Source organism: Macaca mulatta, chromosome 6 (assembly GCF_049350105.2).
Source record: "Macaca mulatta isolate MMU2019108-1 chromosome 6, T2T-MMU8v2.0, whole genome shotgun sequence".
Lineage (NCBI taxonomy): Eukaryota > Metazoa > Chordata > Mammalia > Primates > Cercopithecidae > Macaca > Macaca mulatta.
In genome coordinates this window covers 162,611,558-162,629,544 of record NC_133411.1, presented here as the reverse complement: position 1 = coordinate 162,629,544, position 17,987 = coordinate 162,611,558, and the positions used below count along the sequence as shown (strand labels likewise).

At 38.4% G+C, this 17,987-nt stretch overlaps 1 protein-coding gene across 2 annotated transcripts in view; it reads right to left on the bottom strand.

Annotated features, from left to right (window-relative positions):
- The window catches only part of GRIA1 (glutamate ionotropic receptor AMPA type subunit 1), a 322,496-nt gene that overhangs the window by 39,869 nt on the left and 264,640 nt on the right, over positions 1-17,987 (bottom strand). For both annotated transcript variants that reach the window (NM_001265785.2, XM_015141276.3), the window contains 2 exon segments: positions 3,872-4,119; positions 9,653-9,851. In NM_001265785.2, coding sequence (NP_001252714.1) covers positions 3,872-4,119; positions 9,653-9,851 — 447 coding nt within the window.

The window sequence follows — 17,987 nt, the reverse complement described above, 5'->3', positions numbered from 1 at the left end:
CATCATATGGGGTGTGGAAAAGAGTTATAATGGAAACCTGGCTGGAGTATGCGTGTGGGGGGTGGGCTGTGGGGAGGCACGGTTACTCATATTTTCTGCAACCATTCTTCAATGGTGTGTTTTGTGGAACCTCTACATTATTGGTTGCTAGCAGTGTTCCCTTTTAATGCACAGATGAGAAGCAGAATCCCATTAAGGGTAGAGGAACTTTCCCAGGTCAGACACTTGAGGTCCTCTTAGGATGAGTGTTACTCTTCTGTTTTTGAATCTGGAATTATGATGGCCCCATGACTACCATCAAGTTTGCATTGGAGAGAAAGGAGCACTGTGGGAAGACAGGAGCATATGACCATCAGTTGGGTGTTCTTGACTTGCAGTTCAGTCATCAGTGATCTGCATTTGAAACATGTTGTTTTTTTATTTCTCTGTTCTTTTCTCTTGCTGTCTTTTTTTGAAATCAATAAATGGCTTGTTACATGTTTTACAGAGATTTATGCAAAAGAATTAGTTTTTTCTTTATTATGAAGCAGAATTATTTTCATCATTTGTTCCAGAAACTGTCTTTCAGCAAGCAAATCCATAAAAGCAGGGCTACTTCTCAAAGGAATGGTGCTGGGTGTGTTAAAGCCAGTGTCCATTATCACTTTTTGCCTTCAGAGTGGTGAGTGGCTGCTCTGGACTTCAAAGATCTGGTTTTAATTCCCAAGTTGGTGGTTATTTGGTCCATGTGAGTAGGTGCAAAGAACCTGGCCCAAGTCCAGTCCCCTGCCTTAAATGGTGCTGTCATTCATAAAGCCCAGTGCAACATTAGAGTGAGTTATAGCTGTAGGCTCTGAAGTCAGACTGCCAGGGCTTTAAATCTGGCTTCTGCTTTATTAGCTGTGTCAACCTGATTAGGCAACTTAACTCTTACTCTGTTTCCTCATCTGTAAAATGGAAATAATGGTACTTTATAGGCATGTTGCAAGGGTTATAAGAGGTAATGCAAGTACCACAGTGAGTGGCACTTAATATGCACTGACTCAGTGATGATTTTTATTATAGTGGAAAGCCATTTGAGTGCCATATGGCCTGAGTTTTAGGTTCATGTCACTCCAGTATTTCCAGTAGCAGGAAATATATAGTATTTCCCGAGTTGTTGTTACCTTACCTTGTTCCAGGAAACCGTGTGTGGGATGGGATGGCAGAGGTGCTCTATTGATTGGACAAATTATGTTATGTGTCTGTGCTTTGTTTTCTTAACTTCACATCCATGTATTTATGTGGATGTCCTTGACTCATGAAACCTTCAGTGCATTGTAATATTGCGGTATCACTGATGTTCCTGGAACTATAAAAACTCATTCTCTACTTTGAGTCTTTCTAGGTTGATGATCAATAACTTTCTGAGATAAAAGCCTCTTCCTTGCCAAACAGTATCATCTGAATCCCCTTTGAACTTTGCTCAAACTTGTAAAGAGTGTTTTAGATTCTACCAGGCAATAACACATGACTGATAAATACCAGACCATTTATCTTCATTAGTTCATATTCAATTATGTCTACACTTCTCCAGGTATCTTTATTCCCTCAATTTTCAGATAATTACTTAAAGGTCTTCAAAGTATTTTCATTGCTCTTCGAATAAGGACAAAAGTTCTTTATAAAATTCTTCCCCACTTCATCCTCCAATCTCAGCTTAAACATTTCTCCTCTGTATTACTACCTGTGTTCTAAGAACACTTAGTGGCTTTTGGTTAATCGACTGTGCAATGATTTCTTGCCTTAGAATCTTTGCACATGCTGTTTCTTCTGCCTCAGCTACTCTTTTCTTCCCTTCTCCTCCCTTCACTTAGTTGACTCCTATTAATCTGTCAAACTTCAGCTTGAAAAAAACATCCTTGGACCTGTCTTCCCAGCCATGCCCCACTCATCCTGCAGACCAAATTGAACCTTATTAAATCTGGATGTCTTTGATATCTCTTTGTCTTTATGGTTCTGCACTTTCAATTGAATCAGCTGCTGATTTTTATCTATTTATTATGCTTAAGACTGATTTTCAAATCCGAGGATTTACGCTTTCCATAAATTCCAGAAAATTTCTTTAAAACATTGCCTCCACTTCATTCTCTTTTGTCTCTGTCTGGAACTCACAGCAGATTCAATTTTTTTTTCTTTTTCATGTCTCTTAAACTCTTTGTTACATTTTCTTTTCATCTTTCTGTGTGTTATTCCGGGGAATTTTCTTTGATTTCCCCCCACCCCCGAGTGGATAATTCTTTCTTTAACTTTATCTAATTTGCTGTTCAACCCCTCCACTGAGATTTTATATAAATGAATGAATTTTTTATTTCTATAGGTTCTAATTCAGACTTTTTAGAATATATCTGGTCTTTGATGATAGTGTATTTTTCTCTTAAAATGTTTTCGATTACTTTTATGTCTTTAGTTGTACTGTCAATTGTTGCGCATGTAGATTGTCACGTGATTTATACCTTTGCTCTGCTTAGGGTGGTCCCAGAATAATAAGCTTATGCTTTTAGTTCTGGTTTTGATTTGTTTTTTTCTTTTTGGTCCTTGGGATTTCTTAACTTGCATTTAAAAGGCTATTTGTTATATCTTATCCAGCATATCTGGTTGTTTCATAGTGAGAATTTCGTTCTGCTACATTGCAGGAAGTAGATGTCCTCTAGGTCCCCATTCATAGACTGTCCTAGTATCTATCAGAATTGTCATTAAACATTAATCATTTCTTTAATGTCCGTCTCTCCTGCAAGAAGGTAGTTGCATGGGGACAGGCACTATGTCTTTTTGTTCAAAATTGTAGCTCCAGCTACTAGCCCAGTCCCCAGAACAATGTGGGGGCTTAGTATTATTAAGATAAATGAATAAAGTGGAGGCAGAGGTGGACCAGGGTATCATATCCAGATGGGTTAGGAATCCCTCTCCATCATTTTTCAAACTTTATTAATCCTTCTTACCCTTCCTGAAATGCAACACTTCCCCCAAATGATTGAATTCTTCTGTAATTGACATAATGTCTCATAGGTGACTTCACAGTGTACTGTTTTCAGTGACCTTCAGCATAAATTATACCACTTGAACTCAAACCACCTCAGACCTAGGAAGGGCTGGAACAATTATTCTCCCTCTACAGATAAGGAAACTGAGGGCTTGGAGATGCTATGTTTTACCTTTTGTAAGACAGTCAGAATTAAATCTAGGTATTCTGACTCCATGTCTACAGGACTCTTCTTCAACTGTTGAAAATGCATATCAGGATTTCTTTACGTGAAAGTAAAGTTGAATGTGCTTCTTTATCAAACTGTCTACATCTTGCTAAATAAATCAGTCTCTAGGTAAGAATAGGTGCTACAATTAATTTGGTGCTATTCATTAGATACTATTTCGATTTCCACAGCCAGAGTCTCAGGACTCGAAAGATTTGATTTTTCATTTGGACAATGTGTTTATGTTTCTTTTGAGACAAACATTATAAACCACCTTCTGTCAAAGAATTCAGGTTGCTGGAGAACTCTGTTCATGGCGTTGTTGGATGCAGGGGTGTCTGGTAAAGGTTGGGGTGTTACAGATCACACGACAAAAGCACAAGGTTCATTGATGTTTCACACACTTGGAGGAGGAAGGTGAGGTGTAGGGGAAGAACATATGGGCAGTGACAGTCACAGCAAGCTGAGGCCCCCAGGTCAATTTCCAACCTCAGGGCTGAAGATCTTGGGTGGCTGGAATCTTTCAGGCCCATAGGTGTTGAAGAAGAGCCCTCTCGACAGCTTGCATTGTGGCATTGGAGCCTTGTAGCAGACACAGAAGCTTCATTCCTGAGATAGGGAGGGGAGAGGGAGTACCAAGGAAGCAAATCTTGGCTACTTACCTCAGGGCAGACCCCTTGGGTGTCGCAATGCCATAGCCTTTGGAATCCAAGTTACCTCCCACCTTCATGGTGTCACAGGGTTTCCGCTGCTCAATGTACTCATTCATGGTGGACTCCAGGAGGTAGGCATATTTGCCTTTGGATTTCCTCACTCGAATCATCCCTTCCTCTGTGGTCCGCACAAAAACTGATGGCTCTGCTGACTTCATGTATGTCCACATCTTCTCAAACACGGCAATTTTAGACCTCTGGCAGGGAAAGAAACAAAGCTGGAATTAAGTGAGCTTGGAATTGGGGTCGGCGCACGCATTAATGAAGAGCTGAGTGTAGCTTGATCACACATTCATGAGCGAGATTAGCTCAGGAAGAAACAAATTATGAGTGATTGCAAAATAAGAGGCTCTAATTAGTACCAGTAGGTTCCAAAGTACAAATATCTTGCAAATTCAGAATGAACAGAATAGCTCAGAATCTTTTAATTACTTCTGAGTAATTATATTCCTCCTAAACAAGGGGAGAATTAAGAAACTGGGGCCCTGCCTGACTTTTAAATACATTAAAGGACATATCTATTGTTCAATAAGGCCATATTTATACTAACCAGAAGAAATAGAAAGCTGAATATCAGTGGAATCTGATTTCATTATTGGAAGAAAACACTGCAGAATTTCTGGATCATGGGTAGCCAAGTTCTAGTCATCCTATATTGCAAGACCTGTCCTCAGAATGTATTAGGTTGATGCAAAAGTAATTGAGGTTTTTTGCCATTACTTTTAGTGGTAAAAAACCTCAATTACTTTTGCACCAATCAAATATATTGTTGTCTAATAAAGCTGATAACTTGGGACCAAATATTGTCATCTGCTTACATTTTAAAATCTTCCAAATATGGCCCAACTGCCTTCCTTATTTCCCCCTAAACTCACCTTGGGCCTTCTCCCCTTTGGGACTTTGCTTGGACTATTTATTCCACTTGAGATGCTGGTTCTGTCTAATCAAATCCTTGTTTCATAGAACAGAATAAATCCTATATATTTGGAGTCCACCTCAGTCCCAAAGGCAATGGTTTTTAGACTCCAGTAGGCACCATTATCATGTACATTGATCGTTAAAATGCAGATTCCCTAGCTCTAAATCTAGAGATTCTGAGTCAGCAAGTCTGAAGTGGAACCTAGATACATCTTTTTCAGGAATTGTCCCCACCAGGTGATTCTGATCTGTGTGGCCTGTATGACCCTCACTTTGAGAAACAGTATTGTGAGGATTGATACTCCTATGGGACACACTGCATGGGGCACTCACTGGATGGCCAGGCTAGACTGCTAGGATTGCAAGTCGTCTCTTCTTGTATGTAGTCTCAAGCATGTGGAAGCTACTTGAGAGAATGTCTTCCTTCCTGTGGGTCCTTCACAGAGTCTAATTGAGTACCTTGCACATGGTAGGCCCCTGGTCAGGGCCCATGATCCAGGACCACGATCAGACTTCTCATTTAGCATACTATTTCTAAATGGTGACCTTTTCCCAAAGGGTAGATGTATTTTAGGGATACTAAAGTCTGGCTATTACAAATGTTTCCTAAATGGACAAGTGTTAAATACATGTAAGGGACTACTTTTTAAAAACAGCTGTTGCTAGAGTCACATATTCTATATAATTCAGTGGTTAATACATAGATTTCATATTTATTTAATATAAAATTATCATTATACATGCAGCGTATCACTTTTTTCTGTATACAAGTATCAGGTTTATTTCCTTGATATTAGTGCACGGCAAGTGTTGTTAAGATACTGATCTACAATTGTCATTTGAGCCAGCTGATCAATAAAGATATTCGGGGCCCAGGAAAATCACAGGTCTCCAGGGAAAAGTCATGGAAATAGTTACTATTAAAACTTCAGTTTTAATAGCCTATAATTAGATAAACTATATTACTCGTTTTACAGTCTGGTTTACAATTTGGAAAGGACACTGGACTGGCTGTGAGGAGCCCTGGATATCAGTCTTAGTTCTACTTCTCACTCATGGTTTTGTTTACAGAGAATCCCTTCTCTTTGGGCCTTAGTTTCCCCATCCATTCCATAGGGGGAGTTTGGGCATTGTAATCTTTAAGTCCCTGGCTAGCTTGAAGTATCCTATTCTTTACCTGAAGATACATCATTCAAGCAACAATGTCAATGTGAGAAAGAAGAAGAAAGAAGGGAGAAAAGAGAGGGAGGATTCCAAGGTTAGGGGAGGGATTACCCAGAACTAATCATAAGGTCTGCCAATGTATTTAGTATTCTCTCACAGGAAGCAGGAAAATGTATAAATTCAGCTGTGACCAGATTTGCAGATAATCTTCTAGGCACAAATCAACAAAACACACAGCAGGGCAATTGCAAGATGCAATTTGACCTGACAGGATGGACACAGCAGGGAACTGGGCTGTTGACAGGCAGGGCTGAGGAGCCTTCTGGGCAACAGTATGCAGAAAATTAATATGTCCTCTCAGCCTCACCCCAGTGCCCCAAATGTTAAGGCTGTGCACATAGACACTCAGGATGAACAATCAGGAAAATCTAATCTCCAGGAATGTGAAGGTAGCATGAATGGCAGGGAAGATTGGAAGCGTACTCAGGGCATTTGTTCTTGGATCTCTCCTATCATCTGCAGCTCCCATGGCCCTTCATACATCTTAATTAAACTGTCAGTGGAGGATTAAGCATCTCTGGGCTGGAGCTGCCAAGAAGCTCTGGGCTGCCACGGGGACAAGAAGCCAGCTTTTTCAGAGACTGGAATAGAAGAATTCTTGTCTCAGTATTCCCTCCTTCTGCCTTGTGGGGGTGGTGGTAGGTGACCTTATCTCCCCACCCACCAAACTCTTGGTGGGATAATTATCCAAGGTCAGAGTTACAGAGATAGAAAGGCTTATTATGCATGGGACATATCTTGGCAGCACTCTCCTTTTACAAGTAAGGAAACTGAGGCCCATGATGTGGCAATAAACTGTCCAATGTCATGCAGTTTGTTAGTGGCAGAGCCAGGAGTCCTTGGTCTCCTGATTGCACACATTGTGCCTTTCCACTGCAACCAGCCGCCTCCCTCATTTTAGGTTTTATATCTTATTAGATGAAAGACATTGGGCAAGTAGCATAGCCTTTCTGAGCCTCAGTGTTCCTCTTCTGAAAATGGTAATAATACTGTGCACTTCACAGTGTTGCCATGGAGATTATATGAGAACACAGGTAAAATGCATAACCCAGTGCCTGCCACAAGAAGGCATTCTATAAGTAGTGCAATAACTACTAATAATTATGCTTTTTTTTCAGGTTTTACTTTAGGGTAGGAATGCTTCATACTTGGCTTGCTTGGTACCAGTTTCCCTTCCTCTATACATGAGAGACATCGATATCAATCAAAGAATCCGTTCATATCAAGCCCAGATGTAACCTCAGAAACTCTAGGCAACCACTACTGACCTGTCAAAGTAAGTACATGGGCTACAACCAATTTGCCACCAATGTAGTAGGCCTGGGCACAGGACTTGTAGAATATGCACTGCCCTGGTTCCAGGTTCTTAACTTTGTGCTGTGGACAAGAGGCAGTAATATGTCAATTGACATAGTGATTAACAAAGACTTTTGAAATTTTAAATCCCAGCCGTGCCTCTCACTAGGTAAGCATGACCGTTTTCTTCTCTGGGCCTCAGTTTTCCCAACTATAAAATGGTACAGTTAGACTAGATGTGTCCACAAGCCCAGCTGTCATCCTGAGTGATCTTTTTAAAAATGTTTGTCAGTTTAATGACACCACCACATTAAGACCATGTGGTTCAGTGACAAGAATACTTCGGTTGGAACAAGAAAACTCAGATTTGGTACCCACCCCTGACACCTGCATCAAAAGAATTTCCTAAGTTTTAATTTCTTATCCACAAAGTGGCTGCCACAAGTACCTCTTCTGCCTGAGGTCGCAGGTGAAACATAAATGAAACCATAGATGCAAAAGTACTTTGAGGACTGGTGCATGTTGTCTATACTATAAGGCTGAGAGCATTGTTAAGTGAATTAGATGGTTCCCTAACTGCATCAGCAGGGGTTGGGACATAGGACAGGCTTTATGGACAAGTAGAAACAGGCACCTTCTTCACACTTTTGTTGCAGGCTAAAAATGTCAGGAAAGTGTAATGAGATTGTAAGTGGCTTTTTAATTTACTGGCTGGGTGAGCTTAAGCAAGTAATGCCTCTCTCTAAAACGACAAGCTCTGACTGGGTGACCTCTAAGGCACCTTCTCGCTCTGATACATTGAAAATTGATGATTTTAGCCTTGGGGTTAGGATCAGTGATGGTTAAGGTTTTGTTCCCTTTCCTGACTATCATACAGAATACAAAGCCCATGGTCAAGAACCTGCAGCACCTCCCACAGTGGTTTATTCGGGCCTGGAGTTTGCTCCATGAAGTTGTAGTGAGATAACTAGGTGTGGCTGTACAGGATCCCTTCTCTTTTGCTGAGGCAATATGGCAGCCTGCTCTCTCTGCTCCTTCTGCTACTATTAGCTGTGTGATCTTAGGAGATTACTTTTAATTTTCTGATCTATAAAATGGGGACATATCCTAACTCTAATCTATAAAATAGAGACAATCTCTAACTCATCTTTAATGAGAGGATTAAATGAGATAATTCGTGTAGGGTGTGCTTAGCACAGGACTTGGTTCATATGTAGACGGTAGCAAACGTTTCTTATTATTCTTATTTGATCCATATATGGTAGTTCCATGTACTGTTTCTTCAGCTCCTGGGACAAACATCCCTAAAGTCCAGGGAAACCACAGGTTTTCCTGCTTCTGGGCATCTGTTCAAGTTGTTCCTTTTATCTAGGATGTACTTAGCCTCCTCAGGTCTGGCCTGGTTTTGTGATATCTAGAAATGTTTACACGTCTACCCTGTATGGCTTCAGTCTCTACCGATTCTTCAGAATGACTCCCAGATGTTTGCATTTCCTAAAGTCCTAATGGTATAGGGAACCTCCATTGATTGTTCCTTGTTTTGCCTCTTACTTTAGATTCCCTATCTCTTTTAGTCTTGTTAGGCTCTAATATAGACATTATTCTCCTCATTATATGCATGAATGGAAACGGTGTCACAGAGGCTAAGTGCACAGAACAAGTAAGGGATGGAGCCAGGTTCCGGGCCTCCATCTGCTGACCTTGAAGGTTGTACTCCTAAGCTCTCTGCTCCTTTGCCTCCGCTCACTGTCTCCTGCCAAAACACATCTCACCACCTCCACTCCCACTTCACATTTTCTCTCTCTCCTGGAACTATTTAATAGATCACTTTTTCCAGTTTTTTTTCCCCATATACTATCCTCTGATTCATCAAGTCAACAAACATTCACTGAGCTCCTTCTACGAGATAGAAGGGGACACAAAGATCATCAGGTCAAGCTGTTGTCCATAAGCTGTTCCTAATTGATTACTAACTAGACTATAAGGTTTCTGTGAGAACAGAGAGGAAATTGTATTTGATGTTTTTTGCAGCCCTCAGAGAATTAGCACAGACTGATACAGGCAAGGGATCTAAATCAATACAGGAGCTTTGAAGCTTCTACAAATGTAGAAATGTAGATTTCTCAGGGGGGTGGTAGAAAGCTTAGAAATGTCCTCAGTTTCCCTGACTTACAGTCAGTTAAGCACTTGCTCTGGCTGCCTGTTATCTCAGGCTATATAATGAGAAGGACATTTTAATGACAGTTGTGGTTCCCTTTTGAGAAAATGCCTTGGGACAAAGGATGTCCCTACCCTGAAGAACTCCTTAGTAGATCCTGCTTCCAGCGTCCCGTAGGCAATTTCTGTCTGCTTCGCTAGGTCCTCTGCACTCTCAATGGGAGACACCATCCTCTCCACGGTCAGGAAGGCGGCCAGGTTGGCTGTGTATGAGGAGATGATGATCAAGGTGAAGAACCACCAGACTCCGCCAACGATGCGACCAGACAGGGACCTGTAGGCCAAAGGGAAGAGGCATCAGCAGCATGGACATCAACTGTGGAAGGCTCTGAGGCGAGGGACTGAGCACTAGTCTGGGGCTTGGTGGCAGAGCTGTCAGGCCCTATTGCACCCTTTTCATCTGTCAGCAAGATGAGAATTCAAATGTTAGAGAGACTCCATATTTTGTTCCTTATTACGGACATGGACCTGTGGGGTTGCTGTCCTTCAGGGTGATAAAGCCCACATGCACGTATTCACTCACTTTTACACATATATAACAGCAAGACACATGATGACAAAGACACAGATATGCCAACACTTGCCCACAAAAATCACACATATGCATAAGCAATTGCATACACACCAAATGGTTTGTGCATACACATATGAATGCAAATGCATTTATACACATGATGCAAACATTTGATTGACTCAGACATGTTTTCAGACTGCCTTATTATTGCTCTCCTGGCTGGCAAAGGCCACCAAAATACTGGACTAGAAGGAAAGGAAGGAAGAATACATTGGAAATAGAATCAGAACAATCATACTCCAGCCATTATGGGGAATGTCACCATGGGGTGCAGACACAATTCTTTCCCCCACTCACCCAAGGAAGATAATTTGGCTGAAATAAAAAGATTAAAAAAAGGCAAATATGACAATCAATTATGAGGTGAGAAATGTATCTTTGAACTTCTCAGAGTGCTATTCTCCTCTCTTATCCCCCAAACAATGAAGAGAAACATCACCAGCCAAGAGTTCCACTATTCTCTCTCTGATCTGATAGGATACTTCCAAGTCCAGGGCTTCCCAAGATATTATAAGTTGATTTGCATGTGACTTGTGGTGATTTTTTGTGGTAAGCAGTTAGGGCATCAAATCATAATGAATCCTATAGTGATAAAGTTATTTGCATTTCATTTCTGTTTCCATCTTGTTCAATTTATCGAGGAAGTGTTATTCTGGAGCTCCTGTACCTTTAAGCCCTTTCTGACAAGTGCTCTCACAGCCTCAAGCTCAGAGTCTTCAATAGGTGACAGTGTTTGATTGAAACCCTATATTTAACAATCAGAGAAATCACCAATGCAACCCATGAGTTTTACAAAGAAAGCCAAGAGTCGACTGTGCCTCAGGAGAGCAGTACGCAGGCCTGTTGGCTTGCTCTGTTGTTCCACACTGCTTATCTGTGTTGACTTTATATATGTTATTCCCACGTCCCTTGACACTTCACTCTACCTTGATTTCTTGGAGATCCCTTTTCACCTTAGGCAGACAGTGTTCACTCCAAGAAATCCAACAAATATATGTCATTGCTTGCTATGTGGAAAAGAATGCTCCTAGGTGTTTCACACGGAGGGGAAAATAAGAGGCAGGAAAACTTGTTGAAATGAATGAGACCAGGAGAGTGGAGCAAAGCTGTGTCGCATGAGGAACAGTTGCAGGAACAGGGAACATTTAACCAGACGAAGAGACTTGAAGAGACATGTTCACTGAAGAGTTGGCATGAGGCTTGTACTATGTGACCTGATTTAGGAGAACTTCATAGAAGTTTCAGGACAACAACTACTACTTAAATATGAGGAAGGTATTTTTGATGGATAGGGTGTACAACATTGAGATGGCTATCCTGAGACTGAGAGCATTTCTCCATTTCTGAAGGTGTTCAAGTAGTGAACCATTTACAGAGATATACTTGGTGGTGACTCTTGGTTCCCCAGCACCGCAAGTGCTGGGGATGCAACTCTAAGGAGGAAAGAGAAGGGGTCAAGGTTCACACAGGGATAGGGACCAGTTGCTTCCTCTTACGCTTTTCCATTTATAAGATTGTGTGATTTAAAATCATAGGTAGGTAGCCCAGGATATACGAGTTCCATTAAGCAGTCAAGCAAGATAGATACAAAGAGGCAAAATCACTTCCCCAATGCCCCAGAACCAGTGCACAACAGGTCTGAAAAATCACACCGATCTTCACATAGAACTATCCCAGTGCTCTTTTCATCTTAGTAGGTGGCAGACACAAGTGTTGAGGTCATTTGAAGCTGCAGCAGCTTTCCTAAATCTGGATGAACACAATGGCCTCTAAACTGTACTTTTATTTTTTAAATTTTATTTTGTTTTCAACTGACACACAAAAATTGTACATATTTATGGGGTGCAGGATGATGTTTTGCTATATGTATACATTATATAATGATCAATTCAGAGTAATTAGCATGTAGATCACCTCAAACATTTATCATTTCTTTGTGGTGAGTACATTCAAAATATTATCTTTGAGCTATTTTGAAATATACATTATTGTTAAATGTAGTCACCCTACTGTGCAATAGAACACAAGAACTTATTCCTTCTATCTAACTGTGGCTTTGCACCTGTTCACAAATCTCCTCCCGGCCGGGCGTGGTGGCTCAAGCCTGTAATCCCAGCATTTTGGGAGGCCGAGATGGGCGGATCACGAGGTCAGGAGATCGAGACCATCCTGGCTAACACGGTGAAACCCCGTCTCTACTAAAAAAAAAAAAAAAAAAATACAAAAAACTAGCTGGGCGAGGTGGCGGGCGCCTGTAGTCTCAGCTACTCGGGAGGCTGAGGCAGGAGAATGGCGTGAACCCGGAAGGCGGAGCTTGCAGTGAGCTGAGATCCGGCCCCTGCACTCCAGCCTGGGCGACAGAGCAAGACTCCGTCTCAAACAAAACAAAACAAACAAAAAAAATCTCCTCCCATCACCCCTCCCTCTCACTTCCCCAGTCTCTGGAACCACTGTTTTACTCTGTACTGCTATGAGATCTTTTTTTTTTTTTTACATTCCACATATAAGTGAGATCATGTGGCACTTGTCTTTATGTGTTTGGCTTATTTCACTTAACATAATGTATTCTAGCTCCATTAATGTTGTTGCAAATGACAGGATTTCATTCTTTTTTATGGCTGAATACTATTTCGTTGAGTACATGCCACTTTCTAAAAAATCGATTCATCTGTCGATGGGCACATACGTTGATTCCATATTTCGGTTACTGTGAATAGTGCTGCAATAAACAAGAGAGTGCCAGATATCTCTTTGATGTACTCATTTAATTTCCTTTGTATATTTACTCAGTGGTGAGATTGTTGGATCATATGGTAGTTTTATTTTTAAATTTTTGAAGAACTTCCATAATGCTGTCCATAATGGCTGCACTATTTATGTTCCCACTAACAGCATATAAGGGTTCCCCTTCCTCACACCCTTGCTAGCATTTGTTATTTTTTGTCTTCTTCATAGTAGCCTTTCTAACAAGGGTGAGGTGATATCTCACTATGGTTTTGATTTGTATTTCCCTGATGGTTAGTGATGTGGAACACTTTTTCATATACCTGTTGGTCATCTGTATACTTATTTTTTGAGAAAAGTCTATGTAGGTTTTTTGTCCATTTTTAATTGACTTATTTGCATTTTTGTTGGGTCCTTATATATTTTTAATATTAACCTCTTGTGAGACACATAGTTTGCAAATATTTTTACCCTATTCTGTAGCTTGTTTCTTCACCCTGTTGATTGCTTCTTTTACTATGCTATGCTATGCTTTTTAGTTAGATGCAATCCATTTGTCTATTTTTGCTTTTGTTGTCTGGGATTTTGAGGTTCTATTTAAAAAGATCTTTGCCCAGACCACTACCATGAAACGTTTTACCTATGTTTTTATCTAGCACTTTCATAGTTTTGAATCTTATATTTGTGTCTTTAATTCATTTTGAGGTGATTTTGGTATATGGTGAGAGATAGAGATCTAGTTTAATTCTGCATGTAGATATCCAATTTTCCCAGCACCATTTATTGAAGAGATTATCCTTTTCCCAGAGCATATTTTTGACACCTTTGTTGAAAATCAGTTGGCTGTAAATGTGTAGATTAATTTCTGGTTGTCTATTTTGGTCTATTAGTCTGTGTGTTGTGTCTGTTTTAATGCCAGTACCATGCTGTTTTGGTTACTATAGCTTTGTAGTCTATTTTGAAGTCAGGTAGTGTGATGCTTCTAGCTTTGTTCTTTTTGTTCAAGATTGCTTTGGCTCTTCAGGGTCTTTTGTTGTTTCATACAAATTTTAGGATTATTTTTCTATTTCTGTGAAGAATGTTATTGATATTATGATAGAGATTGCATGAATCTGTAGATTCTTTGGGTAGTATGGATATTTTAACAATATTAATTCTTTCAATTATGAATAATGGATATCTTTCCATTTGCTTGTGTCCTCTTAAATTTCTTTCATCAATGTTTTATAGTTTTTACCATAGAGATATTTTATCTCCTAGGTTAAATTTACTCTTAGATGTGTTTTATGCAGCAATTGTAAATGGAATTGCTTTCTTGATTTCTTTTTCATGTAGTTTTCTGTTAGACTATAAAAATGCTATTAATTTTGTAGCTTGATTTTATGCCCTGCAACTTTGTTGAATTTCTATTAGCTTTTTGGCAGAGTTTCTAGGTTTTTCTATATAGAATATCATGTCATCTGCAAACAGGGAAAATTTAACTTCTTTTTTTTTCAATTTGAATGCTCTTCACTTCTTTCTCTTGCCTGATTTCTCAGGCTAGGACTTCCAGTACAATGTTGAATAGAAGTGGGGACAGTGGGCATCCTCATCTAGTTCCATATCTTAGGAGAAAAGCTTTCAACTTTTCCCTATTCAATATGATGTTAGATGTGAGTTTGTCATATATGGCCTTTATTGTGTTGAGGTATTTTCTTTCTATACTTAATTTGTTGAGGGTTTTTATCATAAATGGGTGCTGAATTTTATTAAATGCTTTTTCTGTATATATTGAAATGATCATATAATTTGCATTCTTGATTCTATTAATGGGATGTATCATGTTTATTGATTTGAATATAATGAACCATTCTTGCATCCCTGGGCTGAATCCTACTTGATCATGGTGCATGATCTTTTTAATGTGCTGTTGAATTTGGTTTGCTACTATTTTGTGGAGGATTATTGCATCTATGTTTATCAGGGATATTAGCCTGTAGTTTTCTTCTTTGTTGTGTCTGGTTTTGGGATTAGGGTAATTCTGGCTTCAAAGAATGAGTTTGGAACAATTTCCTCCCTTTCAATTTTTTTGGAATAGTTTGAGAAGAATTAAATTAGTTCTTCTTTAAATATTTGGTAGAATTTTGCAGTGAAGCCATCAGTCCTTGGTTTTTAATGATGGGAGACTTTTTATTACTGATTCAATCTCATTGCTTGTCATTGGTCTTTTCAGATTTTCTATATCTTCATAATTTAATTTTGATAGGTTGCACGTGTCTAAGAACTTATTTTTTTCTAGGTTTTACAATTTGTTGTGTATAGTTATCGTAATAGTCTCTTATGATCCTTTATATTTCTGTGGTATCAATTTTAATGTCTCCTTTTCCATTTATAATTTTATTTATTTGAGTCATTTCTTTTTTCTTAGTCTTGCTAAAGGTTTGTCAGCTTTGTCTTTCCAAAAAGCAACTCTTTTTGAGCTTTTGTGTTGTTTTTAGCCTCTATTTTATTCATTTATGTTCTGGTCTTTATGATTTATTTCCTTCTGTAAATTTGAGATTTAGTTTGTTCTGCTTTTTTAGTCTTTGAAGTTCAGTGCTAGGTTGTTAATATCTTTCAATTTTTTTGACATAGGTGTTTATTTCAATAAACTTTCCTCTTGCTGTATCTCATAGGTTTTCATATGTCATGTTCTCATTTTCATTTGTCTCACGAAATTTAAAAAGTTTTAAAACATTTTCTCATTGATTGATTGGTTGTTCAGGAGCATGTTGTTTAATTTCTGTAATTCTGTATGGTTTCCAAAGTTCCTCTTGTTATTGATTGCTAGTTTTATTGCACTGTGGTTATAAAAGATACTTAATATAACATTGATTTTTAAAAATTTGTTAATATTTGTTTTGTATTGTGATATATGTATGTGATATACTTGTTTTGTATGTGATATATGCTGTAGACTGATCTATGTTCTGTTGCAAAGAATGTATATCCTACAACTCTTGAATGGAAAGTTCTGTACATGTATGTTAGGTCCATTTGGTCTAGAGTGCATCTAGAAACATCTAGTCTGGTGTTTCTTTGATTATCTTCTGTCTGAATGATCTGTCTATTGTGGAAAGTGTTGAAGTTTCTCCTATTATTTTATTGCAGAGTATAGTTCTGTTTACATCTATTAATATTTGCTTTACATATTTAAGTGCTCTGATGCTAGTTGAATATATATTTATAATTATTACATTCTCTTGCTGTGTTTGATTCCTTTACCATTATATAATCGCTTTCTTTGTCTTTTTTGTTACAATTTTTTTCCTGAAAATGTATTTTTTTCTGATATAAATGTGACTACTCCTGCCCCATTTTTTTGTTTTAATTTATGTGGAATATCTTGTTCCCTCCTTTTTCTTTCAGACTATGTATTCTCTTAGTCTGACAGTGAAGTGACTGTCTTGTGAGTGGCATATAATTGGGTCTTATTTATTTTTATTCATTCAGCCATTCTATGTCTTTTAATCGGATGATTTAAGCAATTACGTTTCAGGTAATTCAGGCAGGGCTTACTACTGCCATTTTGTTACATGTTTTCTAGTTTTCAAAAAACAGATTCTTTATTCTGTGTTTTCTTACTGTTTTTCTTTGTGATTAAGAGATTTTCTCTAGTAGTATGCTTTTATTTTCTGTTTAACTATTAGAAATCTTTGCTTTGTGGCTACCATGAGGCTTACAATAAACATTCAATAGCTCTATCTCTTAACATATTATTGTAGTTATTGTTATTTTTCATAGTTTTGTCTTTTAGTTTTTGTACTAATAATGTAAGTGGTTTACACACCATGATTATAATATCAGAATATTTTGAATGTCTGTATATTTGCTTTTACCAGTGAGTTTTATAACTTTATATGTTTTATTGTTACACAGTGTCTTTTACTTCCCATTTGAAAAACTCTCTTTAACATTTCTAGTAAGACTGTCTGATAGTGATGAATTTCTGGGGCTTTCATTTGTCCAGGAAAGTCTTTATGTCTCCTTCAATTCTGACAAATAGCTTTTCTGGGTACAGGCTTATTGGTTAGCAAGTTTTCATCTTTTCATTCAGTACTCCTAATGTGTCACCAAGAGTACTTCCTCCTGGTCTGCAAAGTTTTTGCTGAGAAGTCTGTTGCCAGGTGTGTTGGAATTCTCTTCCATGTTATTTGCTTCTTTTCTCTTGCTGCTTTTAGAATTCTCTTTGTCCTTGACCTCTGAAAGTTTGATTATAACATGTCTGAGATAGTCTTATTTGGGTTGAATCCTATTGGTGACTTTTGACCTTCCTCTACCTGGATAATTATATTTTTCTTTAGGTTTGGATAGGTCTCTGTTATTTCTTTACATAAGCCATCTACCCTTTTGTGTTTTTCTTCTCCCTGTTGAACTTCAATGACCAAAATATTTGCTCTTTTGATGCTATTCCATAGATTCTGTAAGCTTTCTTTGTTCTTTTTCATTCTTCTTTTTTTTCTCCTTTGGCTGTGTTTTCAAGGAGCCTGTTTTCAAGCTCATTGATTCCTTCATCTGCTTGATTAACTTGTGCTGTTTATGCTTTCTATTGCATTAAAAATTTTTTTCATTCATTTGTATTATTCAGTTCCAGAATTTTTTTTATTATTTCAGTCTCTCTGTTAAATTGTTGAATTGTTTCTCTGTGTTTTCTTAAAATTCACTGAGCTTCCTTAACATAGCTATTTTGTCTCTTTTTTTAATTTTTAAAAATTTTTTAATTATTATATTTTAAGTTCTAAATCACACAGCTATTTTGAATTACTTGTCCAACAGATCACATATTTTCATCTCTTTAGGGTCCCTCATTGGTGTCATGTTTTGTCCATTAGGTGAGGTCATACTTCCAAGATTGTTCTTAATGCTTGTGGATGTATGTCAATCTCGTACAATGAAGAGTTAGATATTTATTCTAATCTTTGCAGTCTGGCCTTGTTTGTGCTCATCCTTCAGTTGGCCTGTCCAGAAATCTATGCAATCTAATCTGTTGTCAGACTCTGTGACTGCTGCAGCCATTTCAACACTAGAGGGTACCCTAATCTAGGGTTCTCTGTAAGTCTTGTGAGGACTTAGAGGTTGGGATGGTACTCCAGC